The sequence below is a fragment of the Rhinatrema bivittatum genome, chromosome 4 (genome assembly GCF_901001135.1).
Source record: "Rhinatrema bivittatum chromosome 4, aRhiBiv1.1, whole genome shotgun sequence".
NCBI lineage: Eukaryota > Metazoa > Chordata > Amphibia > Gymnophiona > Rhinatrematidae > Rhinatrema > Rhinatrema bivittatum.
Genome location: NC_042618.1, coordinates 346,310,938 through 346,328,414, shown reverse-complemented (window position 1 = coordinate 346,328,414; position 17,477 = coordinate 346,310,938). Strand labels below are relative to the sequence as shown.

The following is a 17,477-nucleotide window of genomic DNA, read 5'->3' as shown; positions in this document are numbered from 1 at the left end:
TTCGCTGTAATGTGTGTTAAATCTGCAACCTACGGGTTGCTTGTGATAGTTAATTTTTCATTCACCGTCGCAGCATATCAGGACCAAAGGCACGCCTTCATATATCTTCTCCTTCCTGGGTCAAGGAACAAGCAAGGAAGTTGCTGAAGTTTATATTTAAAAAAAATTTGCAATCTAGACCTAGACTCCAGTCAGTAAGGAGTTCAAAACTCCCAGGACCCACAAACATTTGCACTAACCTGCCTGCGTAGCATCCTTTGTGCAGAGGGAGAACGCAGCGGGGGAGGAATTTTGGGGATAATCTTGGAGTCCATTTTGCTGGGTGGGTGTGCAGCGTGGAGGAAATCCTTGGGAACTTGCAAGAGGGAGCCAATGTCAGCAGGCTGAGACTGCACGGATGTTGTTGAACCTGATCAGAAATGGTGAAAAGCAAGCATTAAAGACAAAGAAATAACAGCTGGCACGCGTGGATTACTCAGCTTTGTTATGTGTGTCAAATGTGGCTGTGCATAGTTCTAGTTAAATTATCTTAGTCATTTTCAGCTTCTAGAGAGAGAGAAACTCCAATACATCTGCATAAAGAATGCCTGTTCTATCCAAGAAAGGTACCAACAACCTGTGGTGTGAATGCTCTTTCTATCTACAACATTCTGAAGGAGAAAAGGAATAACCAAAAGTAGATAAATTATGTGGTTATTAAGCAGTCAGTGGTGGATCTTCCAGACTGCTTTTATATGATGGTGCTGCATAAGATTACTGTAAGTCACTCTTCATTGGTCTACCTCAAAACGCGCTTTACAGATTATGCAAAATGCAGCAGCATGACTATTGACTGGTTCCAATATACATGATCATATCACACCAGTTGTTCTCACTCCAATGGCTCCCAGTGACATGGAGAATTCAATATAAACTGGCTACCATTACCCATAACCTAATCTATAATATCACCTCCCCCTGGACACAATCTATATAGCCCCAGAAGAACACTAGGGTCATCACAACAAAGTTACTCAATAGCCCTTCACCACGTCTCGCCTGTCCTCACTGCCTTTTCAATTGCTGGTCTACCCCTTCAACTCTGCAATATCAGTAACTGAAAGGAATTCAGGAAAGCCCTAAAAACTAGGGATGTGAATCGTTTTTTGACGATTTAAAATATCGTCCGATATATTTTAAATCGTCAAAAATCGTTAGGGCCACGATACAATACCAATTCCCCCGATTTATCGTTAAAAAGTCATAAATCGGGGGAAGGGGGAGGGCAGGAAAACTGGCACACTAAAACCCCCTAAAACCCACCCCCGACCCTTTAAATTAAATCCCCCACCCTCCCGAACCCCCCCCAATGCTTTAAATTACCTGGGGATCCAGCGGTGGTCCAGAACGGCGGCGGTCCGGAACGGCCCCCTCAATTGAATCCTGTTGTCTTCAGCCGGCGCCATTTTGCAAAATGGCCGCCGCAAAATGGCGGCAGCCATAGACAAAAACGATTCGACGCAGGAGGTCGTTCCGGACCCCCGCTGGACTTTTGGCAAGTCTTGTGGGGGTCAGGAGGCCCCCCCAAGCTGGCCAAAAGTTTCTGGGAGTCCAGCGGGGTTCAGGAAGCGATTTCTTGCCGCGAATCGTTTTCCGTATGGAAAATGGCACCGGCCATACGCGTATGGCCGGCGCCATTTTCCTGTGTCGAATCGTTTTTGTCTATGGCCGCCGCCATTTTGCGGCGGCCATTTTGCAAAATGGCGGCGGCTGAAGACAACAGGATTCAATTGAGGGGGCCGTTCCGGACCGCCGCCGTTCTGGACCACCGCTGGATCCCCAGGTAATTTAAAGCATTTGGGGGGGTTCGGGAGGGTGGGGGATTTAATTTAAAGGGTCGGGGGTGGGTTTTAGGGGGTTTTAGTGTGTCGGCTCACGATTTTAACGATTTTCACGATAGTTTACACACCCAAACGGCAACAATATGATTCCCTCCCCCTCCCAGCCGAAATCGATCATTAAGACGATCGAGGACACGATTCACATCTCTACTAAAAACTCATTTTTTTAACTCATCATTCAAAGATTTAATAACAATGAATTCTGCAGTTAATTTGTCCTTTTTCAATAAGTGTTTTTCACTTTAATAAGTCTTACTTATTTAACAATATACGTATTGATTTTATCATGAATTTTTGTGGATGGTTCTATGTTACCCACCCCATAACTTGGAGGGTGCGGGATACAAGCGATTTCAAATAAATAAACAAACAAACAAACAAATAAATAAATAAATAACAGCATTCTCTTTTGCTTTGCTATTTTTCTTGCCTTCTACTTGGTTGAAAGTCCAGTTTTGAAGCAGAGATGCCAGCAGGACCCTTTTTGGCTTATGACCTGAGATAGCTGTATGTGTGTTTGTGTATGTGTGTTTGTGTGCCTGATATTTTCACTGCCACTTGAAGCCAGCACCTGATTGAGATTTTGGATAGCCCCTGTTCCTTTCCACCTGGCAGCTGACGCAAGGATCGGAGGAGTCCGGGGTCTGCAGCATGTAGCTGTCGTTGGGCAAAGAGTGAGTTCGACCAACGGATGGCTTTCTCACGGTCAGTAAACTCTCTTCTTGAGGTACCTCTGCCATGTCATCTTTTGGCGGAAGCTCATTCTGTTAAAAAGAAAAGACAAATCATAGAATTGTAAGACTGGGAGCCTTTAGAAACCTTTGTCTAAGCATAGCGGTACTAGAGACATGCAGACAATGCTGAAGGAAAATGAAATGAAAGTCCAAACAGATGTGCAAAACGAAATATAAGTAACTGAAAGACCATTCTACCACTAATGTATTCTCAATAACTCACGACACAGTAGACAGCACACACAATACAAGAGACAGAGAAAAGCTCCATGGTTGAAATAAACCATGACTGTTTCTAGGAAGACAAGAATGACAAAACCCATCATGCCTCAAGGACAATGGCTGGATGTGTTCTGTGCTTTATATATATATAGTTAGCTGCTCGATTTTTGATGAGCCTGCTGCAGAAAATAGGCTGAGCACTCAGAGGTCAACTATTGATGTATATCACAATTGTGTCTTCACTTCAAGAGCACAAAAAAAATGTTTTTCTTTTTTATTTTCTAATATCATGTTTTCCAGTGATTCTTCTGCCTTGAGCATGGAACATGCTCTCTGTTAAAGTAGGTCTTTTTAACATTCTTTACCAAACATTCACTTTGGTGTCTGATTCTGCACCAATTAATACTGAGCAGCATTAATAATGTCAACACACACATGTTGTCTGAATTCAGCATACTCTGCACATTATCGATAATGCTTAAACGTTTGGCAGAACACGAGGAAAATAATGACCTGTGCTGCATGCAGAGCAGCTCATTAATATTAAAAAGTCTTAACGTGGATCGAAAAAAGCCTCAGAAATTTAACTACATCTTAAGAGATGTACTTAACTTTTCTCTGAGAGCATTGGCAGGCCACTGCCACTGGCAATGCTCTCGGGGGGTACCCACCTGAGATCCTTGATCCTGAAAAGAGATAACTATCCCAAGTGTTGCACCTCCCCCCCCCCCCCCCCATATCAAACTCTGTCTTTCCAACCTCATGCCCATCCTTCCCTCCCTTTATACAATGGAGTCCCAGGTCTTGATTTAGGCAGAAACAATCCGCAATCTCCAGTTGCTCCTGCCCCAACAGTACCATAATTTAAAATGGCCCCAACTGACCTGATGCTCCCCTTTGCCCTATATGTATGAAAGTTTGCACCAGGAGAGGTGTAAGTTGAGGCTAGCCACCTCTTTTCAAGATTATGGCCCAGGGGAGGGGGGCCAGGAATGCTCGTTCCCAAGATTGGTGTTGCCTACGTGTTTCTGGCCATGGGGACACAGGATTTACTAAATTGCAGTACTCAGTTACCACAGTTTAGTAAACCAGCGGTAAATAAAGTGTACTAAAATGGCATGTTAACACAGTTTAGTAAACAGGGCCCATCATGACTCGTGGCGGGATGTTGGAAGCATCTGTTTCCCAAAAGGTTGCAACAGAAGAATGCAACGTTCTCTGTAAGTTGTGTGCAAGCACACAGGTCATAAAATAAGCGCACAGAAGAAAAGGAAAATAGAATGAGATTTCAAAGAACACTGAATACAAATTTGTACACTATAAAGTGAATTTTAAAAGCTATACACATGGCAAACCTGGGAGATACGCATATGTCTTGGGCCGGCGTGCACTGCGCGGATTTTAAGAAGTGCCCGAGTACGCACTTATCTCCCAATATGAACACAAATCAAAAAGTTAAAAAAGAGGCTGGCATTGACATGGTCTGGGCAGAGCATGAGTGGGACATGGGCATTCTGGGAAGGTCACTTGAAATGTGCACATATTTTGCGCGCCGGGTTCCCTATCATGTAACTTTACTTCTGCTATGGATGGTGTGTAAGTTTTAAACTAAACAAAATCGGGGCTAGTCAGTGGAGTTTGAAGGATTGGGGCTAATAGGGTAAAAGGGAGGATGGTTAATTATGGGTGTTAGGAAGTCAGGAGCCTGGGTGAACTGGGAATGGACTGATATTGGTAATTGCATCGGCGCGCATATCTTATAAAATCCCCCCACTTATGCGGAAGTGCCGGCATTTGCATGCACAAGTGCGTGCCCATGCAAAATTGTGCGCAGATCTACGTGCGTACAGTCAATTTTATATCATACGTGCACATACGCATGTATATTATAAAATGATCATACCTATTCGCACGAGCCGCCATACACATGTACATGTATGCCTGCGCGGCTGTTGAAAAGTTACCATCCCCGTTGCATACAAGAACTTTCTACGCACACAGCCCACAAAACAATTAGAGGGAACATTGGAAAAATGTGTGCCTATCTGGCAGAAAGGCTTCCGAAAATAATTCCACTGGAAATACAAGCAGCTGCATTTACTGGTCCAAGTTCTCTCTGACTGCTCACAGAAGCAGTTACTTTGGGATTGGACTGAAAATTATATAAAACCTGGGTGGATTGTCAGCATGCAAGCTGGATGTGCAACACCAACAGATCACAGAGAGCCAACTGGTGCTAGTACAAAAAGAAAGGGATCCCTCAGGTGTATCCCTGCTTACTGCCTCTGCCACTCATTTGGGGAGTGGGGGGGGAGACATAGTGAGCTTGCAGCAATCATGTGCTAACTTCATTCAAGGTTAATTACTGTAGCACAGCAGGTGATGGCAGAAAAAGACCAACGAGAACATCCTGACCCCACTGCCAAGGACATAGCCCAGCTGCCAGTGATCTCCTGTGGCCATTTGTAAGATAGCTCTGCTTATCTGGGACAGCTTTTGTCGACTTTCTCATTCATACTCCACCAGCTGGGGCAGATGAGTGTACAGCACCTGAATGCAATCCGCTGTGAAGTGGCTGACCAGTCATGAAAGGTCCGATGTAAAAGAAATTAGAAAAAGACCTCCCTTCCTATACCAAGCTCTATAGTAATCTAAATCTGAATGGACAATTACATGAACACTACATGCATGGACAATAACAACAAAGAGGTCGAACGGTGGCAAGAAACAATCAGACTGAGTGGAGATAAACTTGGGTTGTCTTTTGGCTTCGGGCATAGAGACTCTTCTTTTAGCAACGGTGAAAATGTGCCTCTTTCAGAAAAAGAGTGCTGTGCTCAGGTTGGAAGTGGAATAGGAAATCGAACCCAACAAATGTGCCGAAGACATGCTAGTGGCCGCCCAGACTGACTGAGCACCGCTGGTGGAGAGCCCCATTCTTCCATCGTGTGCCCACTTTATGTGGTTTGAAAAACTTCGTCTGGATAACTCTATGCTTCAACATTTAAAAAAAACTTACATTTTTTAAAAAATGGGTTTTCTAATGTAAATAATGCTCCAACATTCCTGAATTCAGTGCATTTTTTTTTTTGGCAAATTCACGGACAATAACACCTGCACCAAGTCTTCTTTTATGTTTCTGTTTTGTTTCTTCAGATCTTTATTGCCAAATAAAACAATTCAAAATAAAATTCAAAAGGGCACTTTTAGTGCCAGGCTTTTGGATACCGTACCATGAAGCATGATGTGTACTATTGTCATGGTTTTGAAAGAGACATGTCCCACATATATGCAACTACCAGGATGAACAATTTTAAACAATTGTTGAGATGAAAGCCAAGTTAAAGGATAAGAAACGGGTCAATAGTGCAGCAAACATCCGAAGATGGTATGGAGAACAACAGAGGAAACAAGGCAGGAATCCAAAAAGGTTGGAAAAGCAAGTACACTACAGGATGCCTAGTACACAGACACAGAAATGACAACATCTCTGCAGCAGCTAAAACACAACTAATGCGCGACAGAGGACGAGGCTACATCAGGGCTCAAAATACATAGATTAAATATGTTCTGTCCCACTCTTTGGGTCGCTTCCACCTCTACACTGGTATTACTGTAGGATGTGAAATGTCAGTGTGACATCTGCAGCATATGTATTAATGTATAGCATAACTAGGATCGAGCACATAATCTAATAATGCATAGCAGAATTTAATGACAACAGTAACAAATTTGGGGCAGAAAAGTGCTATAGGAAAATGCCAATTTTAACACCAAGTCTTGGTCAGTGTAGTGGAAAGGCCTTTAAGAAAAACAGAATCAGAACAGTCTGTTACAATGTCAAGCATCAACTTGTAACGACCCTGTGGCACGGGAGACCTAATTGCCATCCAGCAGAGTAGGCTAGCCCAAGAGGCTTACTCCTTTGGTTCATTAAGATTAGAATCTGGGTCAGCGCATGGCTTGAGTTTCATTAGCCAGCTATGGAATGGCAATGGAAGGATGTTGGAGGAAGCTGATTTTCTACCTTCTTCAGATAGGGCTTGTATAGTAATCAAGATATTACCATGTGAAGTATATTATCTGGAAAAACAAATGAAAAAAGACCCCTCTTATTATCATATCTCAGGAGCAGTGCTGGTAACTTTCTCATTAAAAAAAACCCAACTAGTTTTTTTGCATTTCACTTTATCAAAAAAAGTTATCATCATCTGGCAGGGAAATGCACCAGAAAAATAGGCCAGCCTTTCCTGCTTTTCACTAACTGCTTCATTAACACTGAATAAGAGGGACATCATTATTTCTGGAGTTATATATGGCAGATCTGAACCCAAATGTGATATAATGTGTATGTACATATGTTTTTTAACAAGTTTGGGAAGCAAAGATGGAACTATGAAGCTATATGTAAAGAAAACTCCCTGGAATGATTTTTTTTTTTAATTTCTATTGGTAAAACCCTAGACTTCATGAATACCTATATACTTTAAAATGTTACCCGGTAGAATACTGGCTGCAGCATTCCTAGTAGTAGCAGCCAGGGTACAGCAGTATTTTGAACCCTGAAAACCTCCGAGTACACAGGAATTAAAGTCAGTACATTGCTTTCCAGAGCACTAAGTAAGAGTGTGTTAGTATCGTCGGGCAAAGAGTCATCCGTCAGAGCTAGGGACCAGGATTTTTCAGAGAGGATATCTGACGTCAGAGACAGAGCCTCCATCTCAGCTAGAGGGATCTAAACAAGGGAGAGATGATCAAGGATAAGAAACCAGGCAAACGGCAGTGAGAAAATGTTATCATCCAAGAAGGCAAAAGGTTCTGACTCATGCACACAGGCAGCTAAGTTTGGCTTCTGTAGCTTATCACTGATCCTCTACTACCAGCGAGTAAACCATGAGTGAGTGTATAGGGAAGCCTAGCTAACATTGCAACATTAAAGCACCCATGACATGAAACATCTAGACATCCATATTCAGAAGCATTTAGATGGATAACTCAGAAGTTATTCAGCTAAATGAATATTTGGGCATTTAGACAGCTATATTATAGCCAGTTATCCATTTAGCTGGATAACTTAGGAGCATTTTGGGGAGCAGTTACGTTAGCCAGCTAAGATATCTGGCTACCTCTGATATTCAGAGTTAGCCAGATAAATTATCTGGTTGTCTGGTCAGGCCAAAGGGCTGCCCTAAAGTTAGCCAGATAAAGATAGCCTGCTATATCAAATAGTGTGGCTGCACTATTTGAATATATCTCTAAGGGCCTGATTCAGCAAGGTATTTTCCTATAGACACAGAATGGAAGAAAAGCCTTAATAAATCAGGCAGTATCTTCACTATTTGGACAGTTACGGAATATGGACCTCATTATATCTCTGCATGTATAACATGTAGCTGTTGATTATTTTCTTAGAAACTTCTTGATGTTACAAGTTTACAAACCTAAAATGACCTTTTCAGAATTCACTAATTATAAATAAATAGCAAATTCCCAGGCCACAGAGCTCTGGGGGCAAGGAATAAACAGTCTGAAAAACCAAATGGCTTGGGGGCCTTTCACAGGCTTACAGAGCCTTTCACACTAGGTCACCAGCTTAAATACACTTCAGAGTGATAATGGGCAAATGGCACTACTAGCTGAAAGTTATTCAATTCATTCCCTTGAAGACAATGGACAGTTAGCTACATCACTAAAACCAACAGTACCCTCATTGGCAGTCTCAGAGGTCAAAGATCGACTAGACATGGAAACTGCATACATCTTGCTATTTTATTATTGATTACCCACCTCTCTCTAACCCCCAGCTCAGCCTCCAAACAGTGCCTCTGATGCACCTTAAATCTTGACTTGAAACACCTTAGATCTGCTTATGCACCTCAGTCGTGACTAACAGTATGTCTTAAGACTTAATGCATCTATGTTAATCTCTTAAGATTGCAGCCTTTTGCGCTATCCTGGCACTTGGCCTTATTGAAGAGGCAAAGTGAAAAGCAGAAGATAAAGAATGGCACAGATAGACAGTATAGATGATTCATTCTCTTTACACAGGCAATAGTTGGCTGGGAATTAAACCCAGGACTTGGGGTAACCAGGTACATGCTGAAGCCACTAATCTGTGCTGAGTATTGGAAGACCTTGGCTCCCTCAACCATGCTTATCTAAAACAGTAACATAAGATAACGGTTAACTGTCTACAGAAACTAGAAATGGAATTTTACTTCCATGTTACATGAACACACCATGAGAAATCAAATGCTCTGATGAAATGCCAGTTTGCATAACTAAAAACAGAGAAACCATTTTTTCACACCCTGGCTATACACATCTTGTCATCATAAGTGCCTTAGGCACATCTGGTATTTAGAAGTCATAGTTCCCATAATTCCATACAGGCCATGTGATGTCTACTTATTCACCATTTTTGATGATGTCATTTGTTGACCTATGTATTCAGTTTCAATTCGAAGGCAGGATAAATTAAACCCCTGATTTCAAGGTTCTCTCAGCCTGCTAACGTAGTTTTGCTTCAGTTCAACACTTTTATATTTTGAGAGGAAATGGTCAACTGTTATGTGATGTCAACCATTGTAACAATTGCTACTCTTGGCCAGAGCTGGGATAAGACAGAATTCTTTGCATTTTCTAGATGGCTGAATGTTTTTTGACATGAAGGTAATGGTAATATTTATATTTTGGTTTTAGCAAGGACTAAATGAGATAAAATAGTGTGCAAGGACTATCAGAAATCTTAAATGACATAAGAACATGGTCAACTTTGTTCAGAATGTGCCATTTGCCTTTTAAAGTACACTAGGATAGTCTGTCTCATAGTTAGTCTGAGCATTTTAAGAGCACAGGCATTGAGTCTGAAGGACTCATGGGGGGTGGGTGTGGGCTACATGTTTATGTGGGTAACATTTTAAAGAAATCTTGAAAAGGCCCCAAAACTTCCCTCTTTGCTCTCCAGTTTCTAACAGTACAGTATTTAATCTATGATTTATAAATTTATGGATCGATTTTGATGACTCAAATAGTTGGATTTAGCAGTGAAAAAATTTTTAAAACCTTTTCACAGTAAAAATAGGATGTGGAATGCCAGAACATAACTACTAAAGGATATTATTAACCAGTGAATGGAGCCTTGTTGATAACTGGCCTATAATTGCTTTAAACAGTTCCACAGCATTGTTCAAGCATCCTAATCAAGTAGGTGGAACCACAAGATACAATTACAAAATCACCTACTACCAAGCCTCGGTCATTTATCCTTAGTAGCATGTTTGAAAGTGTTACTGATGCATGGAGTCTCAAAATGCTGGCTAAGCCACCACCTAGTGCAGTAGTTCTCAAACCTATCCTGGTGACCCCACAGTCGGGTTGAGTTTTCAGGATATCCAGACGGAATATGCAAGCAATTATATTTGCATACATTGGAGATCTGGCAAATGCAAATTTATGTCATACGTATTTCTCTTTCGATCTCCTGAAAACTCAACTGGCTGTGGGAACAGTAAGACCAGTTTGGGAACCTCTATCCTGTCGAATGAGTGGATGGAGCCTGAAGGAGTAGATACAGTCGGGTGGTAACAGCTGCAACACATGCCTGCAAAACTAAACCAAACATCTGCACCTGTCGCATGATCTGCTATAACCCTGCACTTATACTTCCTTCCCTTCCTCTGCTCCAGAATCATCTATGATACAAGTAATGGGAAATATAAAGAGGATTTTCGGCAGGGGCCTTGAGTTTTTTTGCAATTAGAATAGCTCAAAAAGATGCTGCAGAATCTTTACAATCCGTAGTCTACCTGATGCTTTACCTCTACTTAAACTTGTTTAAGAGTAGAGAGCTGTGGAAAGAGGAAGAAAAAATGCTTCTCCTTCTAGTAACATTAAAAGAAGCTTTTACTTACAGAAAAGACAATTACGGAGAAGTGGCATGTAATACATATCACACATGTGTGACAATACACTTAATGACAAAACGACCCTTTTTCGGGTGGGGGGGAGGGAGAGGGGGTAGTATCTCCAGATGGGTTAGTTTTGCGCATACCATGGCGGAAGTGTACCTCCCCTCATAAGGCAGGCCATGTTGAATAAAATCTCAGTCTCTCAAATTTACTGCTTGTGCTCTTTTTAATCATTCCTGGGGCACGCAATACAAATTGGGATTCTTTCTCCTATTTTGTACCACATTTTCTTGGTCTCCGATTGCTTTTCTTGTGTTTTTCTTCTTTACCTAAAAATCAAAGGAGGAGAGGTCAAGCGAGTTGAGATATCCACAAATATTTCAATAAAATTTAAGGTAAACTTTTAGTGGATTCTCAATAGCGTATCCTAAGAGCGCATGTCTTCAATATAAATCAGCAGTCCCCTGACAAGAACCGTGTTCTTAAGTTCTTATGTGTTTTGAGATAGCCGCATCGGCAGAGACTTCCAGTCTGTTTAGTAGGACCAGAATATATGAATTACTAAACAGGACATCATATAAGCATACAACAAAACATAAAAAGATGAATTTTAAAAGCCTAGTACACACATCATTTAGGGGATACGCAAATAAGTTGGATTTACATGTGCCGACCCTATTTTAAAAAGTGCCCAGATATGAGTGTAATACCCACTGCGTGCACATCTGCAAAGTTTCCAACAGAGGTAAGACGTAGGCATGGTTTGGGTGGGGCATGGGCATTTTGGGCCCTGGCCAAGAGACGTGCGCATAAATACTTCCTCACCCTAGCGTGCATCGGTCCGCTGCCATGTAACTTTATTTCTGCTATGGAGGAGCTGGAAGTTTAAAAATAAAAAGAGCCATTTCTCAAAGGTTTAAAGAGTCTGGGGTAACCGGGTGGAGTGCAGAGTATCAAACCAGGGGGGTTTGGAGGACCTATCTGTTAACTGGGCGAACTGGTGGATGACTTGGTTAAACTGGCAATGGCTTGGACACGCGCTCCTTTTAAAATTCCACAACTTACACGGTAGAAGCGGGATTTGCGTGCCCATCTAAAATTTGGTGCACATGTGCATGAGGCCAGGCTATTTTCTAATATGCACACATATGCGCACGCAAGTTATAAAATGGCTGTGTCCCTTGGCATGCGCCAACGCGCATGTACCAATGTGCATCCATGCATCGGTTTGAAAATTATTGTCAAAGGACCGGATTTTAAATGCCCTGCGCGTGTAAATCCAGCTGGATTTACGTGAGCAGCGCGCTGGCGCGCTTATTTTGCATAGGCCGCCGGTGCGCGCAGAGCCCCGGGACGCACGTAAGTCCCGGGGCTTCGTAAAAGGGGCGTGTCGGGGGCGTTCCCTAAATGACGCGGCATTTCTGGGGCGTGACGCGGCGTTTCGGGGGCGGGCCCGGGGGCGTGGTGCCAACCCAGGGGCATGGTCGAGGCCTCCGGACCAGCCCCCGGGTCGGGTGATGGCGCGCCAGCAGCTTACTGGCGCGCGCAGATTTACGTCTGCTTTCAGCAGGCGTAAATCTGCCAACAAAGGTAAGGGGGGGTTTAGATAGGGCCGGGGGGGTGGATTAGGTAGGGGAAGGGAGGGGAAGGTGCGGGGAGGGCGAAGGAAAGTTCCCTCCGAGGCCGCTCCGAAATCGAAGCGGCCTCGGAGGGAACAGGCAGCGCGCGCTGGGCTCGGCGCGCGCAGGTTGCAGAAATGTGCACCCCCTTGCGCGCGCCGACCCCGGATTTTACAAGATACGCGCGGCTAAGCGCATATCTTATAAAATCCAGCATACTTTTGTTCGTGCCTAGTGCGCGAACAAAAGTACGCGCTCGCGCAATTTTATAAAATCCGGCCTAAAGAGTTTAATAGAATGAGATAATCATATTCTCAAAACTAGAAGCAAGATTAAATTAAACAGCAGCTGGAAGCAGACCGGAGGTTCTCCCAACGCAGCTATCCCGAAACACGGTTCGTGTCGAGGGACCACTAATTCATATTGAAGACATGCTGTCTTAGGACATACTACTGAGAATCCAGTAAAAGTTTACCTTCAATTGTACTGAAATTTTTGTGGACATCTCAACTTGTTTGACCTCTCCTCCTTTGATTGTTGGATATTCTTTGATGGTTTGATCCATTACCGTTTGATCTTGCTTTTCTTCTTCTTTACCACAATATCCTGTTTCCGTCAAGTTTTGTATTGGTTGGAATGGGAATATCCCAGGTGATCACAACTTCTTTATCCTCCACAATTCTATCTGGGTCGTGACCCCAGTGTTTTTCTGGTACAGAGATGTTATATTGTTTACACAGTTTCCAGTGGCATGAGCCGTCCCACCTTATGACAGGTGTTCTAACATCAGCAAGTCACATCCAGCAACGAGATACGTAACTGTTTCCAGTTCTGTTTTACAGAATTTGTCTTTGTCTATTTTATCATTTTTTTCTATGCAAGTTGTGAATCATTTTGTCTCTAATCCACTGTCCTGTCCTGCAATTACCAATCTGTCATCTTTAGGTTTAAATGCACCTCTCCTTAACCATTCCTGTGTTGGGTTTTGATCTATGTTTAGTTGCTGAAGTAACTCTTTGTATTTTCCACTGCATTTATAATTTTGCTAGTTGCTTTTCTTTGTTTGCTGATCTGATTCTTTAAAGAGATTGTTTTTCTTGTTTTGCAAATTCTGTTACCTCTCTCCCCCTGTATGCCACTAGATTCCCACTCATTGCTTCAGTCTGTTGGAACGCTTGTCCAACTTTAAGGATGAAGTCATTCACTTTTACACTTCAGCACATTTTGAGTATTTGGGACTGTTGATGCTTCTAGGTATTATAGCAGCTGTATATCTGTAATCTATTTCTATAAGGCCTGTACTACCTTCAGCTCTTTGAATGTGCAATCTCGGCTTACACTGGTTCTTATAGATTATCTAGTAGGCACAAAGGAGTTCTCATTTTTACATTTAACTGTTCAAGATCTTTGTGGGGCCAGTCTACAATTCCAAAACAGTAGGAGGATACAGAGATTGCAAGTTGATTGATGGCCTGTATCCTATTCTATGTCGTTACAGCACTTTTTAGTGTCCATCTTAGTCTCCTGTAGTATTATTTGCTGATGACGTCTCTCGGTAACTTGTGCTGGATTGTTGCATCTTCCTCCCCTCCTAGATATTTGTATACATCTTCCTGGTCAGGTATTTTTGTAATACAATCTTCAGTCAAAGAAATGTTCTTGGTCTTCCTTAGCTTTCCTTTAAGGAAGGTCGCCTTAGCATATTTATCCAGGTCAAATATCATCTTGATGTCATCTGAGAAGCTCTTAAGTACTGAGATGGCCCTTTTTCCTTTGAGTAGACTATAAAGGGGGGCAACCTCAGACAGCGCTTTAACCCTATGATGTCTGGCAACTACTAAAATCTGTCATCCTTTTCTCATGCACCACTGCCTAGCAAGTGATTTATCTGTCACCGAGATGCAGAGGAAATGTTTTAAAGTGCTTAGAGCAATCTGTCAATTTGATCGCTCTCAACACTTCAGTGAGGAGCATTTCTTTTCAGTGCAGTGTCCTATGGGGATTTAAGAAGTGTCGTCAACACCTGTTCTTTCTCTAATACTGTTAATCATTGGAGTTCAGCAGTCATGGTGGTGGGGGGAGGGGGGGTCATCTATCAAAGGGAGCTGGCAATAATCCTTTATTGGGAGAAATTCTGAACTTGCATATTGCTGTGTTTCCAAGTGGGATCTCAGATCAATTTACCATCCTTGAAATTATGCATTTATTATTGACAAACTGTAATTGACTTTATCGAGGCAAACAAAGGGGAAAAATGGATCTTACCCCATGAAAGGCACAGTCAGAAAGAGTCAGTGGCAGTAACGAAGACTCAAACTGAGAAAGCCTAATTCCAGTGCTAAAAATGAGACCCTATTTCCTCCTTAGCAGGAACAAACACTGCCATATGTTAAATGGAAATACAAAAGGCACCTACTTCTCTGTGGCATCCTGTGAGTAAATAATGTTAGGAGACATATGGAACTCTGTGGTAGGTCTGCAGCATATCTGATGTAGAAATTTTATGTTCTAGTATTGTTTAAATGGAAAAAAAAATCATTATACTTGGGAGGAAAATGGTTTTTTTTTTAGCAATTTAGGTGCAGATAACCTTGTTATTACAGCTCCTTATGATTGCCTACAGCTGATGTTTATATGCAATGATGTGATCTTGTTAAAAAATGTTAGCCATTGGAAGGAGAAGGTTGCTAAGCATTCTATTTAAGTGCAAACCCTCAATAATGACTGACTGCTCATTTGAAGCTTTAAATTGAAAGGACTATTATACGATTTAAGGGTCTGACTCATATTATGTACCCAAAAAATATATGCTCATTGGTCCCAATCCCATTGGGAGTTTTTTGTATTTTTTATAAAAGGCTTTTAATGGCAAAGTGCAAACAGTTCTATGCATCCTATGTTAAAGTGCAAGAAATGTGCCAAACAAAACACAACTTATACTTTGTGAAACCGATTAGACTTTCAAAGTGTGTCACTATAAGAAATACAGTACGCTGCAGTGGTCACTGGAAGTATACAAGAAGTAACCAATGCTGGGGGAATATATGCTGCGGCCACGTTTTGGCAAACGCCAGGCATGTGCACTGGTCGCTACTACAGATGTGTCAATGTGTGCTGCAAAGATGTAGGCCCATGTCAGGTATTCCTCGCGTGCCAGTTACTGTTCATATGCTTCCGCTGACCACATTAGCCTACTGTGTTTCTGGTTGGATAAGCCTTGGACTGCCAAACTGCTTTGGGAAGTACAGTTTTGATTTTTGTATATGCCTTGCACTATGGCATAAATCCCCCAAAACATTGGGTTTGGGATTGACGATTAGATATTTGTTAGGTGCATCATATAAACGACTCAGACCTGAAATCATATGATGGTATTATGGTCCTTTCAGTTTCCAGGTCTATAGCCTTCTAATTTTTTTAATATTGAAAACTGCTTTTTTAAAGGGCAGATTCATTAATATTTTAGACTTTTGTTTTGTCCATATTCATCCAATATTAAATATTCAGTATTGAACAAACCTCTAAAACAGTGCTTGATTTTAAATCCCATTTTCCTTTTGTCTGCATCCTTGCAAGCATTTCAGCGCACTCATGTGCTAGAGCTGAAGATCTTTCATGGAATGCAAAAAGGAATTTGCACCTTGGTAAGATGATCATAACTGCTGTGCCTGCTCACTGTATCTGCTTCTATGCAGAATTTCTAACAATTGCAGTATTTATAAAAAAAAAGGAACCCGGTAATGTTTTTGTTCTTGTTTTGTTTTTTTTTCAGTTTCAAATTTCCCTTTTTCCTCTCTTAGCAAAACAAAAATTGTGTTTTAATAGGAAAGTCTTAAGGAGTGATTCTATGGCAGATTCCACTGCCACAAGGCCCTGTAAAAAGTTTTATCTTCAGACCATTGCCTTTACAAATCTGAATAGAATCACTTGTGGTATAAAACACAGCACAGAGAGCAAAATATTCAACTTCTTTTTTTTTTTTTTGCTTGGTGGAGTGGAGGAGATACCTGAAGAAATGAATAATATTAACCTGCTTGTCCAGGCAGCATTTCTCAGAAGGAGGCAGAGCGTAGTAATGGCACACGGAACCCGAGAGGTTATCCATTATCTTCATTTCACCTTCCAGCGATCCCTGGATCAGCAGTGATATGGTATCAAACAAGTATCTCTCCTGGGTGGAGCGTCGTGGAGCATGCAGAAAAATAAGGGAGGGAGGGGAGCAGGAAAAAAAAAAAAGAAAGAAAAGACAGAAAGGGAACAGAGAACAGAAACAAAAAAAAAAAGAGGACATGAACAGTATTTTCAGAAAGAACAACACTGGAAGGAGTGACTGGAAAGGAGGCAGAGAAGGGACATAGAACAGGCCAGTAACATCCACGTCAGAAATGAGTTAAGCCTCAGACTTTTGAAATCCTGAATTTTTAAAGGACCTTTCAGAGAGAAATTTTCAAAGGCGTCTGAAAATTGCTCTTCCCCAGGGGGAGGAAGGTGAAGGTGCTCTGGGCAGGATTGGGAAAATAACTTGCGTAGAGTGTATTTTCTTTCCTCAAATCCGTGCATGGTTTTCCGCAGGTACTTTTGTACCCTCTAACTTTCAAAGTGAAGGTACATGCATAGCTTCCCTTTGAAATTTGGTGCGAATTCCATGGGTGAAATGCACTCAGGGTCTTTGCAGCACAGCAGTTTGGAAAAATGCCCTCTGCCCACCCCCAGGGTAAAGGAGCACCATGTTCTCTCATCCTTGGCATCGGCTGTCATAATAATCACTCCTTTAGTTTCTCTGTTTTTAAGTGTGGTGCTGCAACAGCGGGTACATGGCTGCATGACGACAAGTCCCTGTGATGCCCAGTGCCAGCATCCAAAAACAGGATCCCATTAGTGCTGTACCTCATTAAATAAAAACACACACACAAAAAAGAGGCCTCTGTTTTAGAATGAAACCGATGACCGTTGCCAAAATCCCAACTTGCCATGGGAAGGGGCAACCATTTCCGGGAATGGTCCCTTTAAATCTTAAAAAAATCTGGGGTGGGCCTCCGTTTAAAGGCAGGGCTGGAAGTTCATTGCCAGTCACTTGCTCTTCGGCCTGAATGGATTTATTGGGTGATTGTT

The 17,477-nt window shown here is 42.1% G+C and overlaps 1 protein-coding gene across 8 annotated transcripts in view; it reads right to left on the bottom strand.

Moving 5' to 3' along the window:
• The window catches only part of CACNA1G (calcium voltage-gated channel subunit alpha1 G), a 468,525-nt gene that overhangs the window by 23,398 nt on the left and 427,650 nt on the right, over positions 1-17,477 (bottom strand). For 6 of the 8 annotated variants that reach the window (XM_029600643.1, XM_029600647.1, XM_029600644.1 and 3 more), the window contains 3 exons: positions 16,396-16,536; positions 2,452-2,644; positions 240-409 (listed from right to left, as the gene is read on the bottom strand). In XM_029600643.1, coding sequence (XP_029456503.1) covers positions 240-409; positions 2,452-2,644; positions 16,396-16,536 — 504 coding nt within the window. The remainder of the gene's footprint in view (positions 1-239; positions 410-2,451; positions 2,645-16,395; positions 16,537-17,477) is intronic. The other 2 variants (XM_029600645.1, XM_029600651.1) reach the window with 2 other exon arrangements.